This window comes from Muntiacus reevesi, chromosome 6 (genome assembly GCF_963930625.1).
Source record: "Muntiacus reevesi chromosome 6, mMunRee1.1, whole genome shotgun sequence".
Lineage (NCBI taxonomy): Eukaryota > Metazoa > Chordata > Mammalia > Artiodactyla > Cervidae > Muntiacus > Muntiacus reevesi.
In genome coordinates, this window is record NC_089254.1 from 80,923,584 (window position 1) to 80,948,999 (window position 25,416).

Sequence of the window (25,416 nt, forward strand, 5' to 3'; positions counted from 1 at the left end):
TGACTCACAAACGTCGGGGCATGGAATCACAGCAAGAAAGAACAGGTGAAAAGTTCTTCCCAGTTGTGTTCTGCAGGAGCATACAACTCCCGTCATGCCCCGTGCAAAAATCAACAAATAAATAGCGGCACCGCATTTCAGATTCTGCTGCGCACGGCTTGCACCGGCGCCTGGTTTTTGTAGTTTCTACGTGGAGAACTGCCAGCAAGTTCAAGCTTGTTGGGGAGGGACTAAAACTACACTTCCCACAATGACGCGGGGGCGGGGTCCAGTCGGTTTACGTCATTGATTCAGCCAGCCAATGACCGCCCCGGGCGGCAGTGAGGCAAGCGCCGTCAGGCGCCAAAGTGCTTTTTTTTTTCTTTTTTTTTTTTTTCCGCCGGAGCCGAGCGGGTGCTGCTAGCGGAGGCGCCATATTGGAAGGGACAAAACTCCGGCGACAGCGAGTGACACAAATAAGCCCCTGGACCCCCTCGCTCCCCCAGCTCTAAGGGCCGCGATGTTGTACCTAGAGGACTATCTGGAAAGTGAGTGGGCGGTGCTGGCTGGCCCGTCCGGGCTGCCTGCGGGCGGGTGAGGGCGGGAGTAGACCCGGCTGGCGGGATGGCGGGAGGGAGGGGGAGGCGGGGGATGTTTCTTTCTCACGGTAACTGGCAGCCTCGTTGTGGGCTGCGGGCTCTCTCGACCCCCCCTCGACGCACGCACTCACGCAGTGACGTAAGCGCGTATTTTCGCCGTTGGCCCCGCCCCTCTGACGGACTCTCCCTTTGACAGTGATTGAGCAGCTTCCAATGGACCTGAGGGACCGCTTCACCGAGATGCGCGAGATGGACCTGCAGGTGCAGAGTAAGTCGGCGCGTTTGCCCTTGTTCGCTGCGCGCGTTCAGTGACAGACTTACGTGCCATCGACGTCAGCGGCTCTGCTGTTTGGCTCTCCTCCGGCTCATTCGCTAGTACAGAAGGAGTTGTCAAAAAGAACTGGCAATGCCAAATCTTGCCTCTTCTGACTACCACACTACTTTTCTCCTGACTTTTACAAGAGAAGGTGGCATTAGAGCATGTATGCTCCTTTCTCGAATTTGGGACTGTGCAATAAAAGTTTCTGTACTTTGAGAATGTAGATACGATTTAGTGCACATCAGCATCAATGTTGCGAAGATTTTGACTTGAGACTATGTGTAGAACATAGATTTCAGCATTTATATTTTTGTTAAAGTTCATGCTAGGCAAAATTCAAGAGCGAACAACACATAGAAGCACAGGTTAAATATAGTTCTTTAGAGACCGTGGTGAACTTGGAATGTCTCATTTGAAAAGTTACACGATAAAGGATGCATTCTCAACAGTCAAACAGTATGATAGTTTGTCAGTCAAAATGGGAAAGGAAATAAAATTTTACAGTAAAGCTTCTTGTCTGCTGTAGCAAAATTTTTTATTTTTCGTTCGGTTATAGCTTGGTAGTCTGCATACTTTTTTCCTAAAATAACCTTGCTGTTTCACAGAGCAGTGTTTATATGATCATGTTTTTGATTTAGAGAGAGTAAGAATAAATAACTTTAGAGGTAACATGGTAAATACAAGGCAGAATTTTGAAACACAAAAACAGTGCTCAGTACCCTTATAGTCCATCATGCTCTGAAAGAACCTCACACACCTTCCCCCTTTGTGGAATGAGTATAATATAGCTGATCCAGCTGTCTTGTAGAGATACTATATTAAAAATTAGGAATGTGAAGTGAATTATGTGATACGTAATTAAAATGTATAATCCAGTGTACTTTGTTGGCTGTGTGTCACTCCTTTTGGTTTGGAGAAGTGTATGTACGCCTCAACTGTTTGAGGGCTGTTCCTGCAGAAGACATTTCTCAATCCCATGTGTTCTGGCTGTATTTAGACCATACATAGAATTAGGATTGAGGTAAATTTCTTGTGCTGACAGATTTTCTTAGAAAATTATGGTTAGGGGAAGATCTGGGTTTTGGGGGTGTGATAGGCAGGAAAGGAGTATCACGGAAAGCAATCAGAGAACAGAACATTCCAGAGTGGGATTCTTGAGGTCGCTAAGAACCCGTCCCCCCACTTCTCTACCACTGCTGCACACACTTCCATACCCATTGATCATGACTGTTCTTTTCTCAGCCTCCTGTTGGTTTTATGTGGTACATAATGCAAGGTGATACATCATGGAAGTCACCTGTTCACATTATAGTGTAGAAGTCTGAATTCTGTATTTCTTCACCTTGCTCACAAAATTCGTTTTAATGTAACTGAAATGCTAAATATTTGCTAAAGTAGTGTTTTCTACAGGATGGAGCGTAGTCATCAGGTAGATCTGAGTTCATTTTAGGGCTTTACTGGCTTAATTCATTGGCCTTGACCACATTACCACTTCTGAAGGATTTTTATTGTCTTGAGGATTAAAAGAAATGCACATAAAATTGAAATGTTTAGTACCTGATACTAAGTGGGCATTCAATAAAGGCTAGTTGTTATTTTGTACTTTATATCACAAATGTTAAGTTCTCTTAACAATTTTGACTTGGTTATATAAATCAGAGTTTTTTTTTAAACTTGCATTTTTTACAATAATTAGAATTGTCTAAATTTAATAAGTATTATGAGTTAACAAAAGATACCTCTTTGTAAGGTAAGAGATGCACTATTATGCACTGCAGATCTCCCAAACAATATAGTAAAAAGTTTTCCTCAATTTACACAGCAACAAAATCCCTTTTATTTTTCCTCTTTTAGCATAGAAATGACTGTTCTTAGCACACATTTCAGAAAAAACTTAACTCAGATAAATAATATTTATATGTGGTGCTTAATGGTATATAGCTAAAGGTTAAAACCTTTTTATCACATTTTCTTATTGAAAGAAAAGTGAGGATTATCTAGTAGTACTTTCAGTAAGAAATTGTGTTTGGGCACATCTGCCTGACTTAATACCATTAGTTTGTGAACCCCAAGCCTGTACTAGTCAACAACTATGGGATGGAATCTGTCTACATTTGCTGACTACTTTGACTATCGGAAACAGTTTTGGAGTTACAAAAATAAATTTTCATTAGAGGAAAATTATAACTTTTACTAAGGTAATTAGTAAATTATATTACATTTATAAATATATTTATAAAGTATACTTATTAGTATATGTTTATAGTACATTTATATTAGCATATAACATGTATTTATTATTACATAAAGCATATTTATATTATTACAACATGACATATTTAAATTACAGACCAAGTAAAAAAATGTATGTGATCAGTTATTTTACAAAATAAATTGCAAAAATAAATTGTCAGTAGGAAAAGTTATAACTTCTTTACAAAGATAATTAAGATATGTTTATTTATTTATTTTATTAGAATGTGACATATTTAAGTTACAGACCAAGTGAAAGAGGGTATGTAGTCAGATATTTTCATATCATATCTTTCTTCACATCAAAGCATGTATATTCAGTATATGAGTTTGGTCATCTAAGTATGAAATGTTTTTATTATGTCCTAGATGCAATGGATCAGCTAGAACAAAGAGTCAGTGAATTCTTCATGAATGCAAAGAAAAATAAGCCAGAGTGGCGAGAAGAACAAATGGCATCCATCAAAAAGGTGTGTTCAACACTCTGGATGATTTATCTGTAAATACTGAAACTCTCCGAGGAGGATAGGGGATTCCCAGGAGGCGCGGTGGTAAAGAATCCACCTGCCGGTGCAGGAGACTTAAAAAACTCGGATTTCATCCCTGGGTCAGGGAGATCCCCTGCAATAGGAAATGGCAACCTGCTCCAGTATTCTAGCCTGAAAAACTTCATGGGCAGAGGAGCCTGGCAGGCTACAGTCTATGGGGTCACAAAAGACTGAACAGGACTTTCAGCAGTTGAAAATTGGACATGACTAAGCAACTCAGCACAGCGCAGCTGAGGAAGATATTTTAATATTAAATAGTTCAGGGGATATCAAAATAAGGGAAAGTTATCAATAGCTCTTTAGAATTTTAACATGACTTACAAAATTAAAAATGATTCATTACATTTTAGAGCTTCAGGTGTAGGAACTTTTAAACATTGAAGCATTTTGGTAATTTAGAAAAGTATTTCAGTAATTAGTGACTAATTAGAGAGTTACAGAACCATTGAAAAAGTAAATTTTTTTTCTTTTAATTTGTTTTGTTCTAGTTACAGGTAATTAAAGTTCCCTTGTCTTAAGATCTATTGGGTCAGCCAAAAACCTCATTCAGTTTTCCGTAAAATGTTATGGAAAAACTCGAATGACCTTTTTGACCAACTCAATATAGTGTCTTCCAATTTGGGCAATAGACTGGGATGAAAATTAGCAACCTTGAAGCGTATTTCATATATTGCTAAGTACCTAGGTTGGTGGAATCATAGGAGAACAGAATCCTGACAAGTTTTGTAGTACCTACAGCTCCCTTCCAGATTAGAATGGGTAGCAGCTCTCCTCTCAAGGTTTGCTTTAAAGATATGATCTAGTTAATTTGGGGACTTATTGGAAGAACTGTTTACAAGCCCTGGGTTTGGTCATGACTCTGCAGTTTGACTTTGTGACGTGGGACATGTCCTTTAATATCTCAGTAATAATGGCTCCCTTACCCCTAACCCTCATAGAATTTTTCAAGAATCAACTGAGAAAGAAATTTGGAAACTACTTGTGTTATTTATTTTACCAGATGGAGGGAATATTATTTCTGTTAGGAATAAAAACTTGAGAATCTTTTATAGAATTAACCCTGACTTGCAGGATACCTGGAGGCCCAAGTGTGTGTGAGTATAGACATCGCACATATACATCCTAAAGTCATTCATCATCCCTTTTTCATACTAGGTTTTTGATGTAGCACAGCTTGGATATACCCTAAAATCTCTTGACACTTCATGGAAATTCATAGAACTTAAGAAAAAGTAGTTTGCTTTATATTGGGGAGAATTGATACCTAGCTTAAAATGAGAGTTACAGAGCAACTGGAAACAATGGATATGCAGGTCAGAAGCCTTTCAGTAGTTGCTTATAAGTTTTAAAAATGGAAGAGTGTAAATATTGTTTACAAATTAGATGAATCCTAAATAACATTTATTTTTAAAGAAAAAGAATTACTCATTGGTTCACATAATTTTTACTAGTATAGCTAGACTTGGATGGTGTTTTTTGGCTATCTCTTTTCTAGGAATTCTAAACATCTTCCTTTAATACTTGGTTGTTGTCTAAAATTTCTAATCCTATCCCATCCCCACCCTATCCCTAACTGGATTTTTATGGCTCTTGTATAATGTGTGTTCCTGAATGCTTAGTCACTCAGTCATGTCTGACTCTTTAGAACCCCATGGACTGTCCACCAGGTTCCTCTGTCCATGGGATTCTCCAGGCAAGGATAATGGAGTAGGTAACTATTATCTTTTCCAGGGGATCATCCCAATGCAAGGATTGAACCTGGGTCTCCCTCATTGCAGGTTGATTCTTTACCATCTGAGCCACCAGGGAAGTCCTGTAATGACTGACAGTGATAACAAGCCATGATCATGAAAATGCAGTTATAGGTCCTGGATACACAGATTTTTAAATCATTAATTTGTTCCTAAAACGTTAATGTTTTTATTCAGGATTACTATAAAGCTTTGGAAGATGCAGATGAGAAGGTTCAGTTGGCAAACCAGATATATGACTTGGTAAGTAAAAATTAATAGTCATAACTATTTGAATTATGGATTATGTTTTAAATGGTGTTGACTTAAATGTAATAGGAAGGACAGACTCAACTGAATTATTGCTCTTGTGATCCCATTTAACTTCAGAGTTTACTGTTCACTTTTTGGTTTCCTTGTGGACGAGAGAAAGTCCACAGTCAGTAAATTAAGACCCTTACATTTAGCCACATCTACGTCACTATAAGATTGTAGCTGCTGTTAGGCTCTTTTTGTATTAAGTAGGTGTTTAGCTTTATTTACTGATTTTTATCTTAAGGTAGTGTGTTTACTTGCATGATAAATCAAATTGTTTCTGTGGCAGAACACACCTAAGGGGATTGTGCTGACAGTTCTTGGTAGTCTGATTAAAATGAAGAAGGGACTTATTTGAATCTGTTAATGGATAGTACTCAACTGTCTATTAAGTGATAACCAGTGGATAGTACTCAAAAACCGGCACAGGTGGCAAAACTAGGAAATACAAGATTAAATAAACTTAAAAAAATTTTTTTCTTTTTTTAACAATAGCAGCAGCACTTATTAATGATTGAAATCACTAAGAAGATAGATATATGCACTATTAGGTTGCTATAATTATAGTCTTTTTTTTTTTTTTTAAACATACAGCATCTCCCAAAGTTTATGTTTTAGGAAATGCTCTTTTTTGGTTCTGCCTCAAAGCAAATTAAAGCTGGAGACAAATGCTCCCTTTTGATTTGCTTTAGCATATTGATTTATATCTTATTTTTGTATTCTTATCTGGGTACAGTTTTTTTATTGAACTGGTACATGTTAATATAGGTGTCATTGGTGAGCAAGACACAGATAAAAGGCACATACCCCACATGTTATGCATTGTGAGTGCTCTACTAGAAAGCATATGTTGTGTAAAACCACAGAAAATGGTTAATTGCCTTTATATAGTGGAAATATTTTAATGGCTGTAAAGACCTAGGCTCTTTTGTTCATACAGTTACTCTAAAAACAGTTTCATGAAAGATGCTGCCTAAAAACGGGTAGACTGGGCTGGTGGCTTGATTTATGGTGGAATGAAACCCAAATAAAGTTCTTAATTGTTTTGGTCTTGAATTAAGTCTATAAACATAGAGAAAGACATTTATATTTGAATACAAGGCTAATTTGTTTAGTATCATTCTTCCTCACATATAGTAACTAGTTGTCAATCTTTATTTAGAAACTGCCTGCCTTATAAATCATATAGCTCTTTGGTTCTAATCTTTCATTTCTATTTTATTTTACTACTTTTACACCTTTATTAAAAATATTTCATGCATTTAGAAAAAGTATATATAACAAACATATGCTTTTTAAATGTGTGTGTATCCATTTCTTGTTTACAAACCTCATTGTTCATCAACTCTGTACTTGGTGTAATGGAGTTTTATGTAGGTACAGTGGAGGAATGGAGAGTAAATGTTATTAATGCTCCTGTCCTCAAGGTGCCTGTTACCTAGCTGGGAAGACATGCCCACAGTAAAATGGAGAGCCTGTTATAGAAACATGTTAACAAATAAAGATGAATACATTTGGATATTAAGAGAATCTGGTAAAGATTGAACTAAATCAAGCGGAGCTACTGTTGGCTTCTTAGAGGGTATGAGATGAGTTTTGAACATAATTTATATACAGCCTCAGGCGCCTGGATTCAGCATAGTATTGAGGGGAAAGCATTTCACTCAGAGGTCATGGAAAAACATAGAATGAAAATAAAAGTTAGGAGTTTTATGAGGGAGACGGATTATTTAGGGTAGAGATTGAAGTAATAAAAAGTGATGTAACAAAGTGAATGCAATGTAATGAATGTGTTAAAAACCAAGGACCCGTAATGGACTCATGCAGATGTGAATTCAGCTATTTCACTGACAGCAAGAATTTGGAAAAGTGACATAATCCTGGAACTTCAGTTTCCTTATCTGTAAAATCACAGTATTGATTTGTGCCTTCCAGGATGATTGGATCAATCGCTCTCTGACTTTCTTTCTTTCAACAGAGAGAGATAGAAATACAGAGACAGTTACAGGTACATCTGTATACATATATACATATATCTAAATGTTCAAGCTGGTTTTAGAAAAGGCAGAGGAACCAGAGATCAAATTGCCAATATCTGCTGGATCATCGAAAAAGCAAGAGAGTTTCAGAAAAACATCTATTTCTGCTTTATTGACTATGCCAAAGCCTTCGACTGTGTGGATCACAATAAGTTGTGGAAAATTCTGAAAGAGATGGGAATACTAGACCACCTGACCTGCCTCTTGAGAAACCTGTATGCAGGTCAGGAAGCAACAGTTAGAACTGGACATGGAACAACAGACTGGTTCCAAATAGGAAAAGGAGTACGTCAAGGCTGTATATTGTCACCCTGCTTATGTAACTTCTATGCAGAGTACATCATGAGAAACGCTGGGCTGGAAGAAGCACAAGCTGGAATCAAGATTGCCGGGAGAAATATCAATAACCTCAGAAATGCAGATGACACCACCCTTATGGCTGAGAGTGAAGAGGAACTAAAAAGCCTCTTAATGAAACTGAAAGAGGAGAGTGAAAAAGTTGGCTTAAAGCTTAACATTCAGAAAACTAAGATCATGGCATCTGGTCCCATCACCTCATGGGAAATAGATGAGGAGACAATGGAAACAGTGTCAGACTTTATTTTTTGGGGCTCCAAAATCACTGCGGATGGTGACTGCTGCCATGAAATTAAAAGACGCTTACTCCTTGGAAGGAAAGTTATGACCAACCTAGATAGCATATTAAAAAGCAGAGACATTACTTTGCCAACAAAGGTCCGTCTGGTCAAGGCTATAGTTTTTACAGTGGTCAGGTATGGATGTGAGAGTTGGACTGTAAAGAAAGCTGAGCACCAAAGAATTGATGCTTTTGAACTGTGGTGTTGGAGAAGACTCTTGAGAGTCCCTTGGACTGCAATGAGATCCAACCAGTCCATCCTAAAGGAGATCAGTCCTGGGTGTTCATTGGAAGGACTGATGCTGAAGCTGAAACTCCAGTACTTTGGCCACCTCTTGGGAAGAGTTGACTCATTGGAAAAGACCCTGATGCTGGGAGGGATTGGGGGCAAGGAGGAGAAAGGGACGACAGAGGATGAGATGGCTGGATGGCATCACCGACTCAATGGGCATGAGTTTGAGTCAACTCCGGGAGTTGGTGATAGACAGGGAGGTCTGGCGTGCTGCGATTCATGGGGTCGCAAAGAGTCTGACACGACTGAGCGACTGAACTGAACTGAACTGTCTCTATCTCTTACCTGTATCTATCTACACACACACACTCACACACACACCCCACACCCACCCACCTCATGGCTTGGCAGATAGTAGACCCTCACTCTTTGCTTCATCTCATTTCTCTAACAGAGTTTTCTACTCTCCTGAAGCCACTGCATCCCTTTCAGCTCTGCCAGGTTAAATCTGTTTTTCCCCCGTTCCCTCATGATTTATTTCTAAGACTGCCTTTTGTCTTTACTCCTCCTGCGTCTGTCCCTTCCTTTCTGTCTCCTCTCCCTTCATTTACTCCCCCCCTTCTTTCTCCTTGCGTCTCATTAAATACTCGAGTGCTATCCCAGGTGGCCGTGGTATCCTTGTTGTATAAGCCATCCTTCCTGAGATTTCATGTTAATTCATCATCCTCCCACCTTCGTGGCCTTTCTCAGTCTCCTCGGGTATTGCTCAGATGGTTGGTGTTGGGAAGGGTTCTGTCGTTGACCTTTATTGCTTGTTACCCTGTTCTCTTGGTTCTCTTGTAGAGGTAATTTCCTCTCATCTTCATCCCCAGCTCCAGAAACTGATGAGACCAAACGCCACACCGTAAAGTATTGTTCTGTCAAATGCCAGTTTTCCTCTCCTCCCCACCCCCCGCTCACCACCCAAGCTGAGAAACATTTTTCCATTACTTTTCCACATGAACACTTAGTTTTAGCAATTATACCATAATTATTCTTCAAGTCCAAACGTCTCCTCTGAGTCTGTTCATCTTATCTGAGAATTGCTAGGCCCTGGAAGTCATGGTATTAAGAGTTAACTCTTAGCTTCTTGTTTTACTTCTGTCACTAACATCATTTCTCATGAATAAATAATTATTAAAATTTTAAAAATCAATTATGCACTTTCATTAAATTCCTATCGCTTTTAGCATATGGAACGTTAGAGTGCTCTGTGCTGCAGAGGTGAGTGGACAGGATATAGTATAAGTGTCAAAATACAATGATTTTTATTTATAGATCCTTTACCAAATAAACAGTGGTATTTCTGTCTGTAAGTTCTACATAGTGGAAGAGTATAACTTTCACTCATTCAGCAAATATTCATAGATGTCCAGATGTGAGTGGTCACTGGTGCAGAATGGGCAGTAATGATATAGTTGGGCAGTGAATAGGGCAGACTATTACATAAAAATTATTGGAGACTTTGCGAAGTGCTATGAAGGAATAAACATTGTGGAAAGAAGGGAAAGAGTGAATAACCAGGGGAGGCTATGAAGAGTCTGCTCATCAGGATAAGCATAGTCCTAAGGAGGTGACCTCTGAGGTAGTACTTGGAAGAACCAGCTATGTGACAAGCTTAAGGAAGAACATTTCAAGCAGATGATGGACCAAGTGCAGTGTCTTAGGTGGAAAAGGGTCTGACAGATTAAACCAGGACCGAGGCCAGCGTGGGTGGTGTGTCATGAAGAAGAAGAAGAGTGGCATGAGAGGGACACGCAGAACCCAACACTTGCAGGGCTTAAAGCCACTGGAGCAGTGTTCTTAGTTTCAGGGCGGCGGGAGGCCAGTGAAGGATTTTAAACTGAGGCATGGAATACACTTTAGAGAAGATTGTGTGTATGGCTTTGCCTAAGCATATTATTATTATGACAGTGTAAAGTAAACAGGTATTATTTTTACAGATTTTAAGATACAGCATTTGAGTATAGTTAATTGTGTTTAATATTGCCTCTCAATGTTTTCTATAGCACAGTATTTAATTGTATTCTTTTCCATTAAAATAGTCTATTTACTTTTAAAACCGGTAGTAAATTTTTTTATTCCTGTGACCAGCACTATACTACCTCATTTATTAAGGAAAAACAAAAGAGACCACATAAATATCCACAAATGAAGAAATTTTGAAATTAGACGTTTATTGAAACAAATGAAGACTTTAAGTAGGCTTAGTGAAATTTGACTAACAGACCAAAAAAAAAAAAAAAACAACTATCTTATTAAAATAATATCCTTCTAGAATCCTGATACTCATAGTCATTAAGCACTTTTTTGTGTTCCTCAGCCAGATGTCACTGTCATAAGGCCGTGTTAGATTACAATACCTAATAAAGGTGATTTATATATACTGTGATAAAGCTTGAGCTTTTTGTGAATGCCTGAATGGTTTTAGCAGCCTCTTACATTGCCAAATACCCTTGAACTTGCTCCTTTTTTATATCCTGGTTTATTCCTCAGATGATTATATTTCAGGCCCACATTTTACCTATAAATTTGAGAATTCCTCATCTGATACTCTAATTAAGGAAATATATTATGTGAGCTTGACCTTTTGATTTGTCTCCTATCCTTATTGTCTTTTAGGAGAATGATTAGATGTAGTTTATGTGCTAAGGCCTTAAGTATTTGATTCACCCTAAAGATGGATCAAATTTTTATCCAGTTTAAATATAATTCAGAATGTGCAGAATCATCTTCCTGATTGATCATCAGAGAAATAATTTGCCATCATTTCCTTTCTTCCGCAGTTTACCCTCCTTATTCACTATTACTCGATCTCTTCATGAATAGAAATTTCTCTCTTATTGCCATGGTTTTCAACTTAGAACATTGTAGACTGAGTGCTCATTGGGAAGGGGCAGCTAGCTCAGCATCTAACTTTCAGAATTTGTCAGTGTTGGAAGCCATAAAATCATGGAAAAACTTTTAAGAAGCTATATTTAGTTCAGTTTGAGTCCATCAGGTGACACATTTTGAAATTTGAATATTGGAAAGCTGGGAGAGACAAGAGAGAAAGGCTAAAGGATTACAGCCCTATGCAAAAATAATTAAAGGCTGAGGATTTATTTGTTTCATGCAGAGGCCAAGTGTGACTTAAATGTTTTTGTGAACTTAAATATGTTGAAAAATAATCTTGACAGAATTTCCTTTGTCTCTGGAAAGGTCAGAAGGATAGTACATTTAAAGAGGTTATGCTTTGGGGTTGTAAGATATGATTTAGGGTTGTAGAATAAGGAAACGTCTATGGCTATCGTTTATTGACATTAACTGGGGAACAAATCAATAATTAGGCTTTGTGGTCAGCCTTGTGTTAGAAACCTATGGTTAATGGAAAGTTTCTCAATTGGCTCAGTACCCTGTTTACTACTATAAATCAATCTTAGCCATCTTATGACTAAGATGGAATAACTTAGATTCTGATTTGCCTCATACCTGTGGGGACATTATGGTGATCAGCTAGGATTGGTGCTTTACCTGTTCAGAGTCATGTGTGGGGTTGGCCACAATGTTTGTTTGGATATTTCCAAACGGTGATACAGGAAAACCTGAAACAAACTTTTTGACCAACCCAATAGGTAGTAATAGCTTTCAGTCACATTCAGTTCAACTCTTGCTATGACTGTTCAATACTGTTTTAAATATTCTGGTGCTTTATAGCTAAAGTTAAATCTTGTGATCTGCTTCCTTTCCAGCTTCAAATTTGATTTAGTACAGCAATGGTGAATCAAATAAAAAGAATTCTCATCATTTGATAATTGCTTATAATATCATCAGTTCATAGTCTTTTTTAATCTACCAGGAGGTAGGAATGATTGGAAGCTATCTTACAAAACTCCCCATCACGGTGTGGTTGAGGCTTTTCTGTCTTTGTTTATTTTAATTATGAATTTGATTTTTTGAGTTATTAATTCTTTGGGTCCCATTGCTTTTTCTGAGCTATCTAGTATTGGAAATTCCATCGTTATTTCCATATTTTCAGGTATAATAAACCTTACTAGTACTGTCTTTAATATAATTAAGTGGCTCTTAAAAGCAGACATGGAATGGGTTAGGGAGGTATGTGTCCTTTCTTCACTTCACCCCAACCCCACCCTCCCAACTGAAATGCTAACACTTGTCTTCTGTATTGTCTACACCTATGCAGGCCTCACCTCTCTATACTGTCTACACCTGTGACAAAAATGCTTTTTGTCTTTGTGTCTCTATACATTCTTTAGTTCTTTAATTATTACGCCTCCTTCCTTACATCTATTTGAAGACAGTCCATTCTTCACTAATTTATTCATAGCTCCTTTATGCTTACAAGATCCCAATATTATGTTTTGTCTTTATGTGTGACTTCTGACCCTTTGTTTTCTTTTTGTTACATCTAGGAGACTTTATTTATTTGTTTATACCACTATGTTAAAAATCTTACGTAAATCTTGATTTGTCAGTTAAGTGTTAATTCCTGTGAAGGCAGGGAGTCTCTCCTTCTTCAGGTATTGTCCATTTACCCAGCGCCATGCACACAAAGGAACTCAGTATTTATTAGTAATATAGTCGTAGGTGAGAAAAGTGGTGGAGTGTTTTCATTGCATTAAGTAGACTTGGAATTTAAGCATGAGTATTTTTTCTGATTTCCGTTGAGATTAAATTTTGACAATGTAAGAGATATTCTTTTTTTTTTTTTTTGATTTGCAAGAACGTTTTATTTTTTTTTGTATGAATAGATTTATTTATTTTTTTTTTCCAGTGGGTTTTGTCATACATTGATATGAATCAGCCATAGAGTTACACGTATTCCCCATCCCGATCCCCCCTCCCACCTCAAGAAGAGGTCTGTGTTCAACACTTTACTGTTGAAAGGGTGGTTCCATTAAAGGATGCTCAGTTACCTGCAGGTTCTTTAGGAGCATGTGTCTATAATATATGATAGGATTTTAAATATTGTAATTACAGCTTCTACCAAGCTCTGAAAAATAACATGTGTGTGAAGATGGAAGGAAAATTTAGCTTTGAATTATTGAAAAGTCACAAACCAGCATCCCAATGATTGCTGTTAATATACAAAATATAAATAATAAGACAATATTTTTATGTTTTTTTCTATTTGAATTGTATTACTTTCAGTTAAGAAATTGGCTCCTGCATGTGGAAATTCAGAAGGCAATGTTAGGTATAAACAGTGAAGCACAATTTATTACAAACAGATCAGAGTTAAGTCTTGTTTCTGTAATGCATTAGCTATTGAATTTGCAGGTGTTGCTTAACCTTTCTGAGCCTAGTTTCTTCACTTATGAAATGGAGACATTACTAGCCTACCTCAAAAGATTTGAGCAAGGACTGGAAAACATAGTCCTTTTAATGCACCGAACACATTTCCTGGCATCTAACACCCACAGATTGTCTCTTGGTATTCTTCTCCCCTACCCCCTCACTTAGATACACGTTATTTCATTGAAAGTTTTACTTATTTTTTTTGCCCTCTGATGTATTAGAGACATTTTGATATTTGTAAGAAAGTTACTCTTAATTATGACAGTGATTAAGAGGGACATTAGAATTTGGGAAAAAGGTATTGCTAATAATATGACATGAATATTTTTCAAGACTTTGGTTGTTTTTTTGTTTGTTTGTTTGTTTGACTTCAAAACAGTAAATTTGAAAAAGTATCAAGATATTTAATATCAAGCTTAAAAAAATACGTGAAGACTTGTTGCTAGTTTGACTTATTATAAAATCTTCGGAAATCAGTCCAAAGATTTCTAGGTGAATGAGAATATACAATTTTGCCACCTTAACCAAGTACGACGGTATTTCAATAAAACCATTTAGACCAAGCTTTTTGTGGAATGGAGCTTTCTGGCTAAAAACCCCTTTTGTTTCAACCCTTTACATAAATGTTTACAAGTATAATGGTCTGCTTTCCTGCCTTAGAGAAATGTATGTGTAAAGTATAGGAGGTTCTTTGTTTGTAGACTGAGGATCTTTCATTCCTTACTGTAAGTAACAGTTACTATGGTCTGGCAGTGTGGATGGTCTTGTTATAAGGAGGAGGAGATTAGGCTGAAAGTAATCCCAGGGCATATGTGAAAAGTTTCCTGTGCCACCCACCCCTCATCTTTGCTTATGTTTCATAGCCGACTTCCTCCAAACATTTTCTGACAAATTGCAATTCTGGTTTCTTAAAATTTATTCAAGGAGACTTGGGAGGTATTTAGCCTAGCAACCTCATTTTATAGAATAAAAACCTGTAGTGTAGGTTAATTGAGTTGCTCAAGGATTCAAAGCAGATGCACTAAAAGAAGTAAAGATTTAGGCGTCCTCATTAAACTGACACTTTAATATTGTCCCCAAATATGGTAGTTATCTTTGATCTTCTTTGAAACAGGTAGATCGACACTTGAGAAAGCTGGATCAGGAACTGGCTAAATTTAAAATGGAACTGGAAGCTGATAATGCTGGGATTACAGAGATATTAGAGAGGCGTAAGTAAAATTTACAATTTTCCATCACCACTGGACAATACATGTGCACATCACCAAGGAGACACTGGTTCCGCAGAGACTTCTCAGATCCTGCTTCTAGGTGGATGGTGGCACCTGGGTGGGATCACTTGGTACCCAGCAAGTTGGGTTGTGGATACTTGGAGAAATTATATATCATCCTCTCACTCTGTATGACGATAACATATTAAATCATTTTCTTTTTTGATAATGTACATATGCCAGTAAGATGAATGGTAGGAGCAAAGATTTAAAGAAATACAACCATCTTGGAAACAAGTCAGTCATCTGGCATTACATGGGTTGTTTAGGCACTTAAACGTTGAGGAAAGTGGTTATTTTTTGTTCTTAAGAACTGCCTTAAAGCTTTCCCTCAATTGTGTTACTAAGAAAGATTTTAATGAGTTCTTCAGCACCTCCTGTTTTTCTTGAAGAAGGCTTTCCTAAACTTCTCTTCTCAGTAAGAAGCCGTTTTCATGTTTCTCTGCAATGCATGTGCACATCACCGAGGAGATGCTGGTTCTGCAGAGACTTCTCAGATCCTGCTCCGTGGTGGAGAGAGGCACCTGGGTGGGATCAGTTGGTCCCCAGCAGTTGGACTGTTTGGACTTGATCTCCTGCTGTTATTTACTCTTATCATTCCTAGGGTTTAACTCAGGAGATTTCCCCAAAATGGAGACATGAGCTCTGTTTCTTGAACGAATTTAGCTCTTCCAACCTAAATAGAAGTGTCCATAAAAGCAGATGGTGCCCTGGTAAGCCCTGAGTAGGCGCCCACTAAATGCTGGTTGAATCAAGTCCGTATTATGGCCGATTTCTAGTATAATTTAACTAAAGGCTCAGGCATATCTTTTCTTGGTGCATGTCAGTAGCAAGAACATATACCTGTTTCTACACATGGATGAAAGGTTTCTTTAGAGTGTTAGGTTACATATATGTCTATTCATATACTCTTTACAGGTCAGCTAGGGCAGCAACCACACGTGAATCCATCTTGGTACAATAGTTGCATTTTTATATTCAAAAATAGGTCCATCACTTTAGATGATTATCTAATTTATTTGTGATACTTTCATTCCAGGGGAATCCTATCTGAGGATGATAGGTATCTTGAGATAAAATGTTTTATTTTCTTGAAATGCTGATAATAGCTGTGAGTAGCAGTAAATCCATGCCTATTCAGTACCTCAGGGAGGTTAATGAAGCATCCTCTGTAAGGACACAAACATATGAAAGTCTTCTGATCAAGTTACGAAAACTGCTCCACCCTGTGCCCTGCCATAATTTCATCTGAAGGGACCAAGATAAACTGAGGACATTTCTTTAAAAGTATTTTAAAGCTTGGAGGTTGAGATTCTATGTATCACTTTTCACAAGCAAAATCCCTAACTTCTTTTAGAAGTCTTTACATTCTATATCATTTTAACGATCAAAGAATTTTCTTTCCTATAGTGATGTCCCATCGCCTGATCCTTTAGGATCTCCCATTAAAAGGTCTTCAACTCAGTTAATGCTAGGCTGAGTTTTTCAGGTCTCATCAGTGATGAAATTATAACATCCATTCATCCACTTATGTGGTACCAAATGTGGTGAATTCCTTAACCAGACATTAGCATGCCGTGACCCATTTTGTACTTAAAGGTGAATGTTAAAAAATGGATTACTTATTGTTTAGAAAGAGGATGAGATTGGCGCAGGGTAAAATTGGCAGTGATGACCCTCTAATGTGTTTGACTAAAATGGTACAGGCATAGGCATCAGAGCTTGCTGGTCCTCTGCTGGTTAAGGGTCCACAGTCCTGTAGTTGATTGATGTGTAAAGTTCTGTGGTGACATCTCATGGCAGTGTATCTCTGTGCTTCTCTCTCATTTTTTGTGTGTTTGTTTTTTTAGGATCTCTGGAATTAGACACTCCTTCACAGCCAGTGAACAATCACCATGCTCACTCACATACTCCAGTGGAGAGTAAGTTTGATTTAGGAGAGCTAAAATCTTAAAAACAATTACAAATTCATTGTATCATCTATATATTCTCTTTCATTAGCTCTGCACAACCAATTGAGAAACAGATATCCTCCCCTTTCTTTTATCTTGTGAGATACAGTTTTTCATTGCAACTACTGGCAGATTTATCTTCTTCATTTGGGAAGAGCATATTTAATTTGGGAACAGGTAGTCTGTTTTCCCTGGCTTTCTCAAAGGAAGAATGTGTGGTACTAACAGCAGTGTATGCTCTCTAGATACAAATAACCTAACTCTCTCTACGGAGTGTTCTTTTTCATCCTTTTTCAAGTGCTTAGCCTACTGTTGGCTTACAATAAAGTCTCACACGGTTGAGTTAGTGAGTAAATGAGTGGTTTAGTCAGATGCCAGCTGACTAGATTGACTGTATTGATGCCTTTTTTTGACAAATCAATTTGATATGAAAGAAAGGTTGATTGAAAACTACTTTAAATTGTAGGTAAAATAATAAATAAATTGTAGGTAATGTTTTGAAAAAAAGTTCTCTCATGTTTTATATGAAACCACTATGCATCATGGCTTACTTCACTGCTTTGCTACTGAAGTTTTTGAAATGTCTGAGCAATCAACTGTTAATAAGACATGTGGCACAAAGAGTTCTGTTTCTTTTGTCTTTTCAGAAAACATAGAGTTGTTTTGGTTTATAAGCAGATGAATGTATTATGCCTTGCCCATAGTTCTCTAAAATTTAAAAACACATGAATTCTTTATTTATATTCAGAAAGGAAATATAACCCAACCTCTCACCATACGACAACAGATCATTTACCTGAAAAGAAGTTTAAATCTGAAGCTCTTTTATCTACCTTAACATCAGATGCCTCTAAGGAAAATACGCTAGGTAAGTTTATTATCTTATATGTGATTGTTTTCTTTTTTTGGTTTTTATTAAAATAAAAGGGAATGACAGCATTTAAGGTTAATCATACAGATTCTTTACCTGGTTAGAGTCTACCGTAAGAAGAAAGAAGAAAAAATGTGACATGAAATTTTAAATTTAATGATTATATCTGTGTTGAGAAATAATATGCTTTAAGCTTACTAACATTTTGTTCTAACCATTCTTGTTCCTTTTTTAATTCTACACAGGTTGTCGAAATAATAATCCCACGGCCGCTTCCACCAACGCCTACAGCGTGAACCCCTCCCAGCCTCTGGCGTCCTATAACATTGGCTCCTTGTCCTCAGGGACTGGTGCGGGCGCGATTACCATGGCAGCCGCTCAGGCAGTTCAAGCCACAGCTCAGGTAAAAAGAAGAGGTTTGGAAACAGAATGTTAAGTTTTGTCTGAATCCGTGGCAGACTCTAGTAGAAATGACTTGATGTGAACAAAAAGAGTTTTCTTGCATTGTATAGTTTCATTTTTAATCCTAGTTTTATGATAGCTGATGTTTAAAGAAATAAACATGCAGAAATTTGATAGTGAAAACTAAAAAATAGATTCATACAATCTTGTATAGATGGCTTCTCAGAGTAATTGCTTAGGACACACATTTTCCTGACTTAAGTCGCAGCTCCTGCTGGGACAATACTTTATTCTTTCTTCCAGTTCCAGGGCTTTCTCTGTAGCCTCAGAACTTAGGTTGCCTTGAGTTTGTTCATGTCTGTGCTGGCTATCTATAGTCCAAATTAAGTTGCCCATCCTGTAGTTAACCTCATAACTGGGTAAAAACTGATCCTAAATCTTTATGTAAAATACCTTAAATTACAATGATAAACATAATGGTTTAAAACAAAATAATATTAGATAAGCCAAAATTATGCTGTAAATAGTAAGACAAAAGAAAATATGCATATTTATATGTATTAATAATATCGGCGACTGCCTTTTTTAAGATGAAAGAGGGACGAAGGACATCAAGTTTAAAGGCCAGTTATGAAGCATTTAAGAATAATGACTTTCAGCTGGGAAAAGAGTTTTCCATGCCCCGGGAAGCCGCTGGCTATCCTTCATCGTCAGCGCTCATGACTACATTAACACAGAACGCCAGCTCATCAACAGCCGACTCAAGGAGTGGGAGAAAGAGCAAGTAAGTTTTATTGTTAGAGTAGCTCATACCTTTACTGAGTGTGCAGACTTCCTAGCATCCAGCTGGACTTCCGTGTAGTAAACAGAGGCAGCTTCCCAAATGGCTCAGTGGTAAAGAATCTGCCTGCCAAACAGGAGACCGGGTTCAATCCCTGGGTCGGGAGAAAGATCCACTGGAGTTGTAAATGCAACCCACTCCAGTATTCTTGCCTGGGAAATCCCATGGACAGAGGAGCCTGGCAGACTATAGCCATGGGGTCACAAAGAGTCAGGCACGACTCAGCACACACACACACACACACATGCATATATATATAATGGGTCAGGATGAACTCTGGGGAGGTGGGAAGACAACATGACATTTCCTTCACGCTGACTTACATTGAAAGAGGTAAAGTCCTTAAAAAGTTCTAAGAAACCTTAATTTTTCTAAAGTCTTAAATTGGGGTTGTTAATAGATGACCTCTCATTACTTTCTTTTGTTCATTAAGATAAACCATTTAATGAAACCTTTTCTAACTTATAACCCCTTATTCCGTCATGTGTTTTCTGGTCTTCATTTTAATTAAAAACAAATTGTCTTAGTCCTGGGTATTATGTCTCCTAAATTGAAATTATGAAAATATTGCTAGATTTTTTAGATTCTTAGCATGATTGTATGAACTTATACATGTGAAAGGGGCTTTGCAGGTGGCGCTAGTGGTAAAGAACCTACTTGCCAGTGCAAGAGACATAAGAGATGTGGGTCCAGTCCCTGGTTCCAGAAGATCCCCTGGAGGAGGGCTTGGCGATTCACTCCAGTATTCTTGCCTGGAGAAGCCGACGGACAGAGGAGCCTGGCGGACTACAGTCCATAGGGTCATAAAGAATCCGACACGACTGAAACGCCTTAGCACACATATGAAAACTTAATAGCATTTGGCACCATCTTTCCAAAGTACCTGCATGTGTTAGGTCTTCATATATAATGAAAGTTCAATTGCTAGTCCAAAAGAATTATATCATAATTGTATCAACTTATTTTTAAATATATTTTCTGTCAGTAAATGATCTATTTTCTGTGTTCCTGTGCTTCCTGTGGATGAATCTCTAAAAGAGTGATCAATGTAGAATTACCACAAAAGTGCTAAATATGTTAAAAATTCATTCAGTGACCCAAATTTATTATAACTGCTGATGATAAAGTTTCATATTTTAAAAACTTAATAGCATATGTATAATGGTGAATTTCTTGTGAATTTTAACACACTCTGCTTCATGTTCTACACAGGTGAATATTCCCATATCAGTTGATGATTATCATTTTCATTAAATGCTTAGGTATATTTGTATTTTTGATTCTGATCAAGAGTATTCAATTTGCTTTAAAATACAAAGAATGAAAAAAAAAATACAAAGAATGTCTGTATGGAAGCCACAACTAATTCTTAAAATTATTGCCTACTGTTTAAATCAGTGGTAAGAAGTAACAGATTAAAAGTTTATTCTAAAAACTTTGAAGTGTTTTAAAAGAATTTCCTTTGAATATCTTTGTTTTCCAGAAAACAAGAAAATCTGAAACAAAAATAAGTTATTATGGAAAATGTTACTGTTTTTGCTCTAAACAGTTGTGCTTTTAAATTCATTTATCAGATGGCTTGAGGGTTAAAGAGTATTTTCTGTGTTTACTGTTATTTCATTTCATGCCATTAATTAGAAGTTATTCTCAATTAAGTTCTTCTGGATGCTGAAAAATAAAACTGGTACTGCTTTTTCAGAAACAACAACAAGTCTTCAAACCAACAGTCATCATCTTCTTCCTCCTCCTCTTCCTTATCATCATGTTCCTCATCATCAACTGTTGTACAAGAAATTTCCCAACAAACAACAGTAGTACCAGAGTCTGATTCCAACAGTCAGGTTGATTGGACTTATGACCCAAATGAACCACGATACTGCATTTGTAATCAGGTAAAAGTCCGACATGTCTATAAAAGCATAATCTGAATAAAATAGGAAAAGAGCTGTTTCATTTTTTTAGTGTTGTTCTTACTCCAGTAAAATACCTTTGGTTTTTTATTATATCCTCCTCCTGCTTCTGATAAAAAGATAGGTTCATGATGACTGCAGAACCGTCCCAAGAAGAGTATTGTAAACTGTCTTCTGGGATGCTTGGTGGAAATGATGAATGAAATTTCTATGAATACTGTGTAGCACTCTCTCTGATCCCTCTCATTTTGTGCTCTTCGGAGTGCTAAGATTTTCTGTCAGAGTATAGAACCACTTAATATATTGCACAGTGGAATTCTTTTCCTCTGCACATCTAGAAATAGATAAATACTAAAAAAGGAAAGCCAGGGAAGTCCTTATGTCTTTAATTACAGCTAGGTTGTTCTACTTTATGAGGAAATAAATAAGGCTGAGTATTAAACAAAATCTTTAAAATACATTTAGCTGCTATGTGAGAGACCCATCTTACTTCTTGTCCTTGTGAGTTGGTATCCACATACTCTCCAGCTGGTGATGAACAGCAAAAAGAAAAACGAGAAATGACATGTAATAAACAGATAATTTAGAAGTTTCAATAAAATGGACTCCTGACTGCAAAAATATATATGACCTAACATAACCCAAGAAAAAGTAAAAAAAAAAAAAAAAAGCCCAAACTTTATGTCGATAACCAAGAAAGAAACTTAAAATCTTTATTAAAGGAACCACTCAAAAAATTGACTCCTTTGTCAAGGTAGTTTATAGAACAAGTGACTTTCAAAAAGCATGTAATTTCTGTTTTATTCTGTACACCCCAAAAATCTTCCAGAAAAAAAAACTGATAAACTATATAAAGCTACATGCCTCGTTTCTTAATTCAGTTGTATATTCTGTGTATTTCCATCTATTTTCTTTATAGTATCATTAACAATTATTTGAATTTAGATGCTTGTTATATAGTCATAATAAAAATATTTAATTTTCTTTTAACTAGGTATCCTATGGTGAGATGGTGGGCTGTGATAACCAAGATGTAAGTATTAAATTTTTCTACTTAGGAGCGAAAAAACAGGTCTCATGTTATTATTATTAGAATGTATATTTTTTGTTTAGTGTGTCTCTCAGTCTAAGGAAACAGGTTTGCAGTTATGCTAATTATATTAAGATGGAATATTCCTCCCCCAAATAAGAGAGTGTCCCTTAATGTGTTCCCTATTTTAACTTTTTTAAAGGTAATTTTATGGTTTTATGTGCAGATTACATTTCTCAAAAGGCATCAGGTTGTATGAAAATTAGAAACACCGTTTTCCCCTTTTGCCAAAGAATTTTGTGTTTGCTAGGATTTGGTTCTCTTATCACAATGAAGATTTGGAACTTTAGATCAATACTTTCTTTCAGGAGAAGTGATGCAAAGGTGAGGGTTCTGATGTGGGTGATTGTCCTCCCATTAGGGTATATTTTCTACTGTGCTCTGCAGGTGTCAGCCAATAAGAGCCATTTCTGATATTAAAAAATAAGGTTTGGAAGAAAGAAATTCCTATTTATTTTCCTTGAAGCTTATTTTGGGTTAGAGATATGTTTTTCTTGAATGCTGAGAGTATTTTTGTCTAGTAATTTCCACTCCCTTCTTACTGTCACGCTGCTCAGCTCCCTTTTGTCCATCTTTTCCTCCAGAGAAGTGACAGAAGCCTGAATTCTAAAGGGCTGATCAATAATGTCAGGATCCTAAGGTTGATAATAAGAGTTTGCAAATTTTAAAACAATCTGAAGGTTGATCAGGGCTGACACGCAGAAGTATGTACCTCCCAGACTTCCAGCTCCCCATGACATGGTTCACAGAGAAAAGGCTCTCCTTCCACCTCCCTCTGTAGACCCACTTGTGGGCTGTTCACGATGAGTGCAAAACCACCCCAAGAAGACATTGTAAACTGTCTTCTGGGGTGCTTGGTGGAAAAAGTGAATGAGATTTCTATGAATACTGCATCACACTCTCTCTGATCCCTCTCATTTTGTGCTCTTTGGAGTGCTAAGATTTTCTGTCAAAGTATAGAACCATTTAATATATTGCAGTGGAATTCTTTTCCTCTGCACATCTAGAAATAGATAAATGCCAAGAAAGGAAAGTCAGGGAAATCCTTACGCCTTTAATTACAAGTAGGTTGTTCTACTTTATGAGGAAATAAATAAGGCTGAGTGTTAAACAAAATCTTTAAAATACATTTACCTGCTATGTGAGAGACCCATCTTTACTTCTTGTTCTTGTGAGTTGGTATCCACATACTCTCCAGCTTTTGTGTTCATTATTTTAAGATTATGGGAGTAGATTACATGAAGCTCAGAGTTAACAAAGATGTGTAACTTTTTATGTCTCCATTTCCTCATCTCTGAACCCTACCAGCTGGACTAAATGAGCTATAAAACCATCTCCTAGATGTCTAAATTCTATTTCCATCAATCTAATTATGCATATTTAATCTGCTGGGCATGTTTTAACATACTTCCTAATCTTTTACTAATAACTACTGGCATTTTTGCATTCTAGTGCCCCATAGAATGGTTCCATTATGGATGTGTTGGACTGACAGAAGCCCCCAAAGGAAAATGGTACTGTCCACAGTGCACCGCTGCCATGAAGAGGAGAGGCAGTCGGCACAAATAAGGGAGGCCATTTCGTTTGTGGAAGGAAAAAACTTCAACATTTTATATAGGACTTTAAAAAAAGAAGAAGCAGTGCATTTCCAGGCAACCACTTAAAGGATTTACATAGACAATCCTATAAGATCTTGAACTTAAATTTTATGGGTTGTATTTTAATAATGTAAGTAAATTATTTATGCACTCCTGGTGTGCTCCAAATATTATTCCAGTTAGCCTTGGATTATTTCAGTGGCCAACATATGCAGACATTTGTACTCCTCAACCATTTTCTCCAAGTAATGGGCATTCTATAATGTAGACTTCAAAGAATTCCAACGATGAAGATTTTAAGAAAAGTATTTTATATTCAACAGGTATGTTCTGCTGCATGTACTGTACTCCAGAGCTGTTATGTAACACTGTATATAAATGGTTGCAAAAAAAAAAAAAGTGCTTCTAAAAAGATAATGGTTTTTTAAATGCCTTTATAATAAGCTTTGTTTCTTTGTGAAACTAAATTCAGCGGGCTGAAGGAAATGGTTCATGTGATAAAGTGGGCTGATGTCCTCTAGAGTACCTGGGTACATAAACAGAAACTCCTGTAGGTAAAAACGAATCTGGGCCATTAGTCTTTATATGTTTCTGCATCCAGACAGAGTGCAGTTCATGAGGGTGGGGGTGGGAGGGCTGAGGAGAAAGGGTGTTAAAGTGATAACATTTTTATACCAAATGTGTTTATTTTTTTGTGCAAGTAATCCTTAAAATTGGAATTGTATTAGGTGTTAAAATAAAGTTTTTAAAAAATTACTTGTATTTATACTTTACACACTTAATAATGAAAATTTCTTAATTCCAACTAACTTCCAATTTTCATAATCTCAAAAGGACAGAGGCCCAGGACACAGAATGCTGCGTAATCTGTTATGTCTTTAATAATGCTTGGAATTGTGATACAAAAATAAGGAAAAGACATTTTTATGTAAATTTGAAATGCAAATGTATTTTTCTAGAACATCTCCCTGGCTTTTCCTTCAGTCTAAGGGACATGAAAGAAGTCTAATTACAGCAGACTAAATAAAATAATGATTACAGTTGTTTTGACTTGAGGCACTGTGGCCAAAATGAAGTAGAGAGACCCCTTGGATTGGAGCTTAAAATTCACTTCTCTTTTTGCTTTTACCACATGTTGGTATGCCAGTTAATTCACTTCTTTAATCACTCTGGCCCTTATTAAACCAGGGTGATGCCAGCTTCAGGATGTCTGTCAGCAATCCTGAAAGTTTTATTCTATAGGTGCTATTTACACTAGAAATTTTGCATAGTGGAAGTTTTATTTAAGGTATAATATTGAGTCTGGTCAGTAGAAAAATCCTTAAAACTTTAAGAAATACTTATTATGTCATATTTCTTTTATATTGAAACGTACTGGGCCCATCAGATTTATGTTTTAATCAAAACCACTTATGAGCCTCTTAGAACTTATGTAGAAAAGTGTAAAATCTATGCAATGCTACCCAAAAGGGTATGGATCAGATAGGGGATTT

The 25,416-nt window shown here is 36.9% G+C and overlaps 1 protein-coding gene across 1 annotated transcript; it reads left to right on the forward strand.

The window, feature by feature from the left end:
* The first annotated feature begins 391 nt into the window (after positions 1-391).
* On the forward strand, positions 392-24,540 carry ING3 (inhibitor of growth family member 3). The gene is made up of 12 exons (XM_065938695.1): positions 392-527; positions 775-846; positions 3,520-3,620; positions 5,627-5,692; positions 15,103-15,199; positions 17,110-17,181; positions 17,960-18,079; positions 18,328-18,485; positions 19,075-19,268; positions 21,025-21,217; positions 22,230-22,268; positions 23,778-24,540. Exons 1-12 carry the CDS (start codon positions 500-502, stop codon positions 23,892-23,894), a joined length of 1,257 nt encoding a protein of 418 aa, XP_065794767.1. The 5' UTR covers positions 392-499; the 3' UTR covers positions 23,895-24,540.
* The last annotated feature ends 876 nt before the right edge of the window (positions 24,541-25,416 follow it).

Excerpts from the sequence above, each read along its gene's own strand:
- ING3 (XM_065938695.1), top strand. The coding sequence starts at position 500 with ATGTTGTACCTAGAGGACTATCTGGAAA. Across the intron at positions 19,269-21,024 it reads AGGAGTGGGAGAAAGAGCAA|AAACAACAACAAGTCTTCAA; the intron begins GTAAGTTTTATT and ends CTGCTTTTTCAG. Across the intron at positions 22,269-23,777 it reads TGGGCTGTGATAACCAAGAT|TGCCCCATAGAATGGTTCCA; the intron begins GTAAGTATTAAA and ends TTTGCATTCTAG.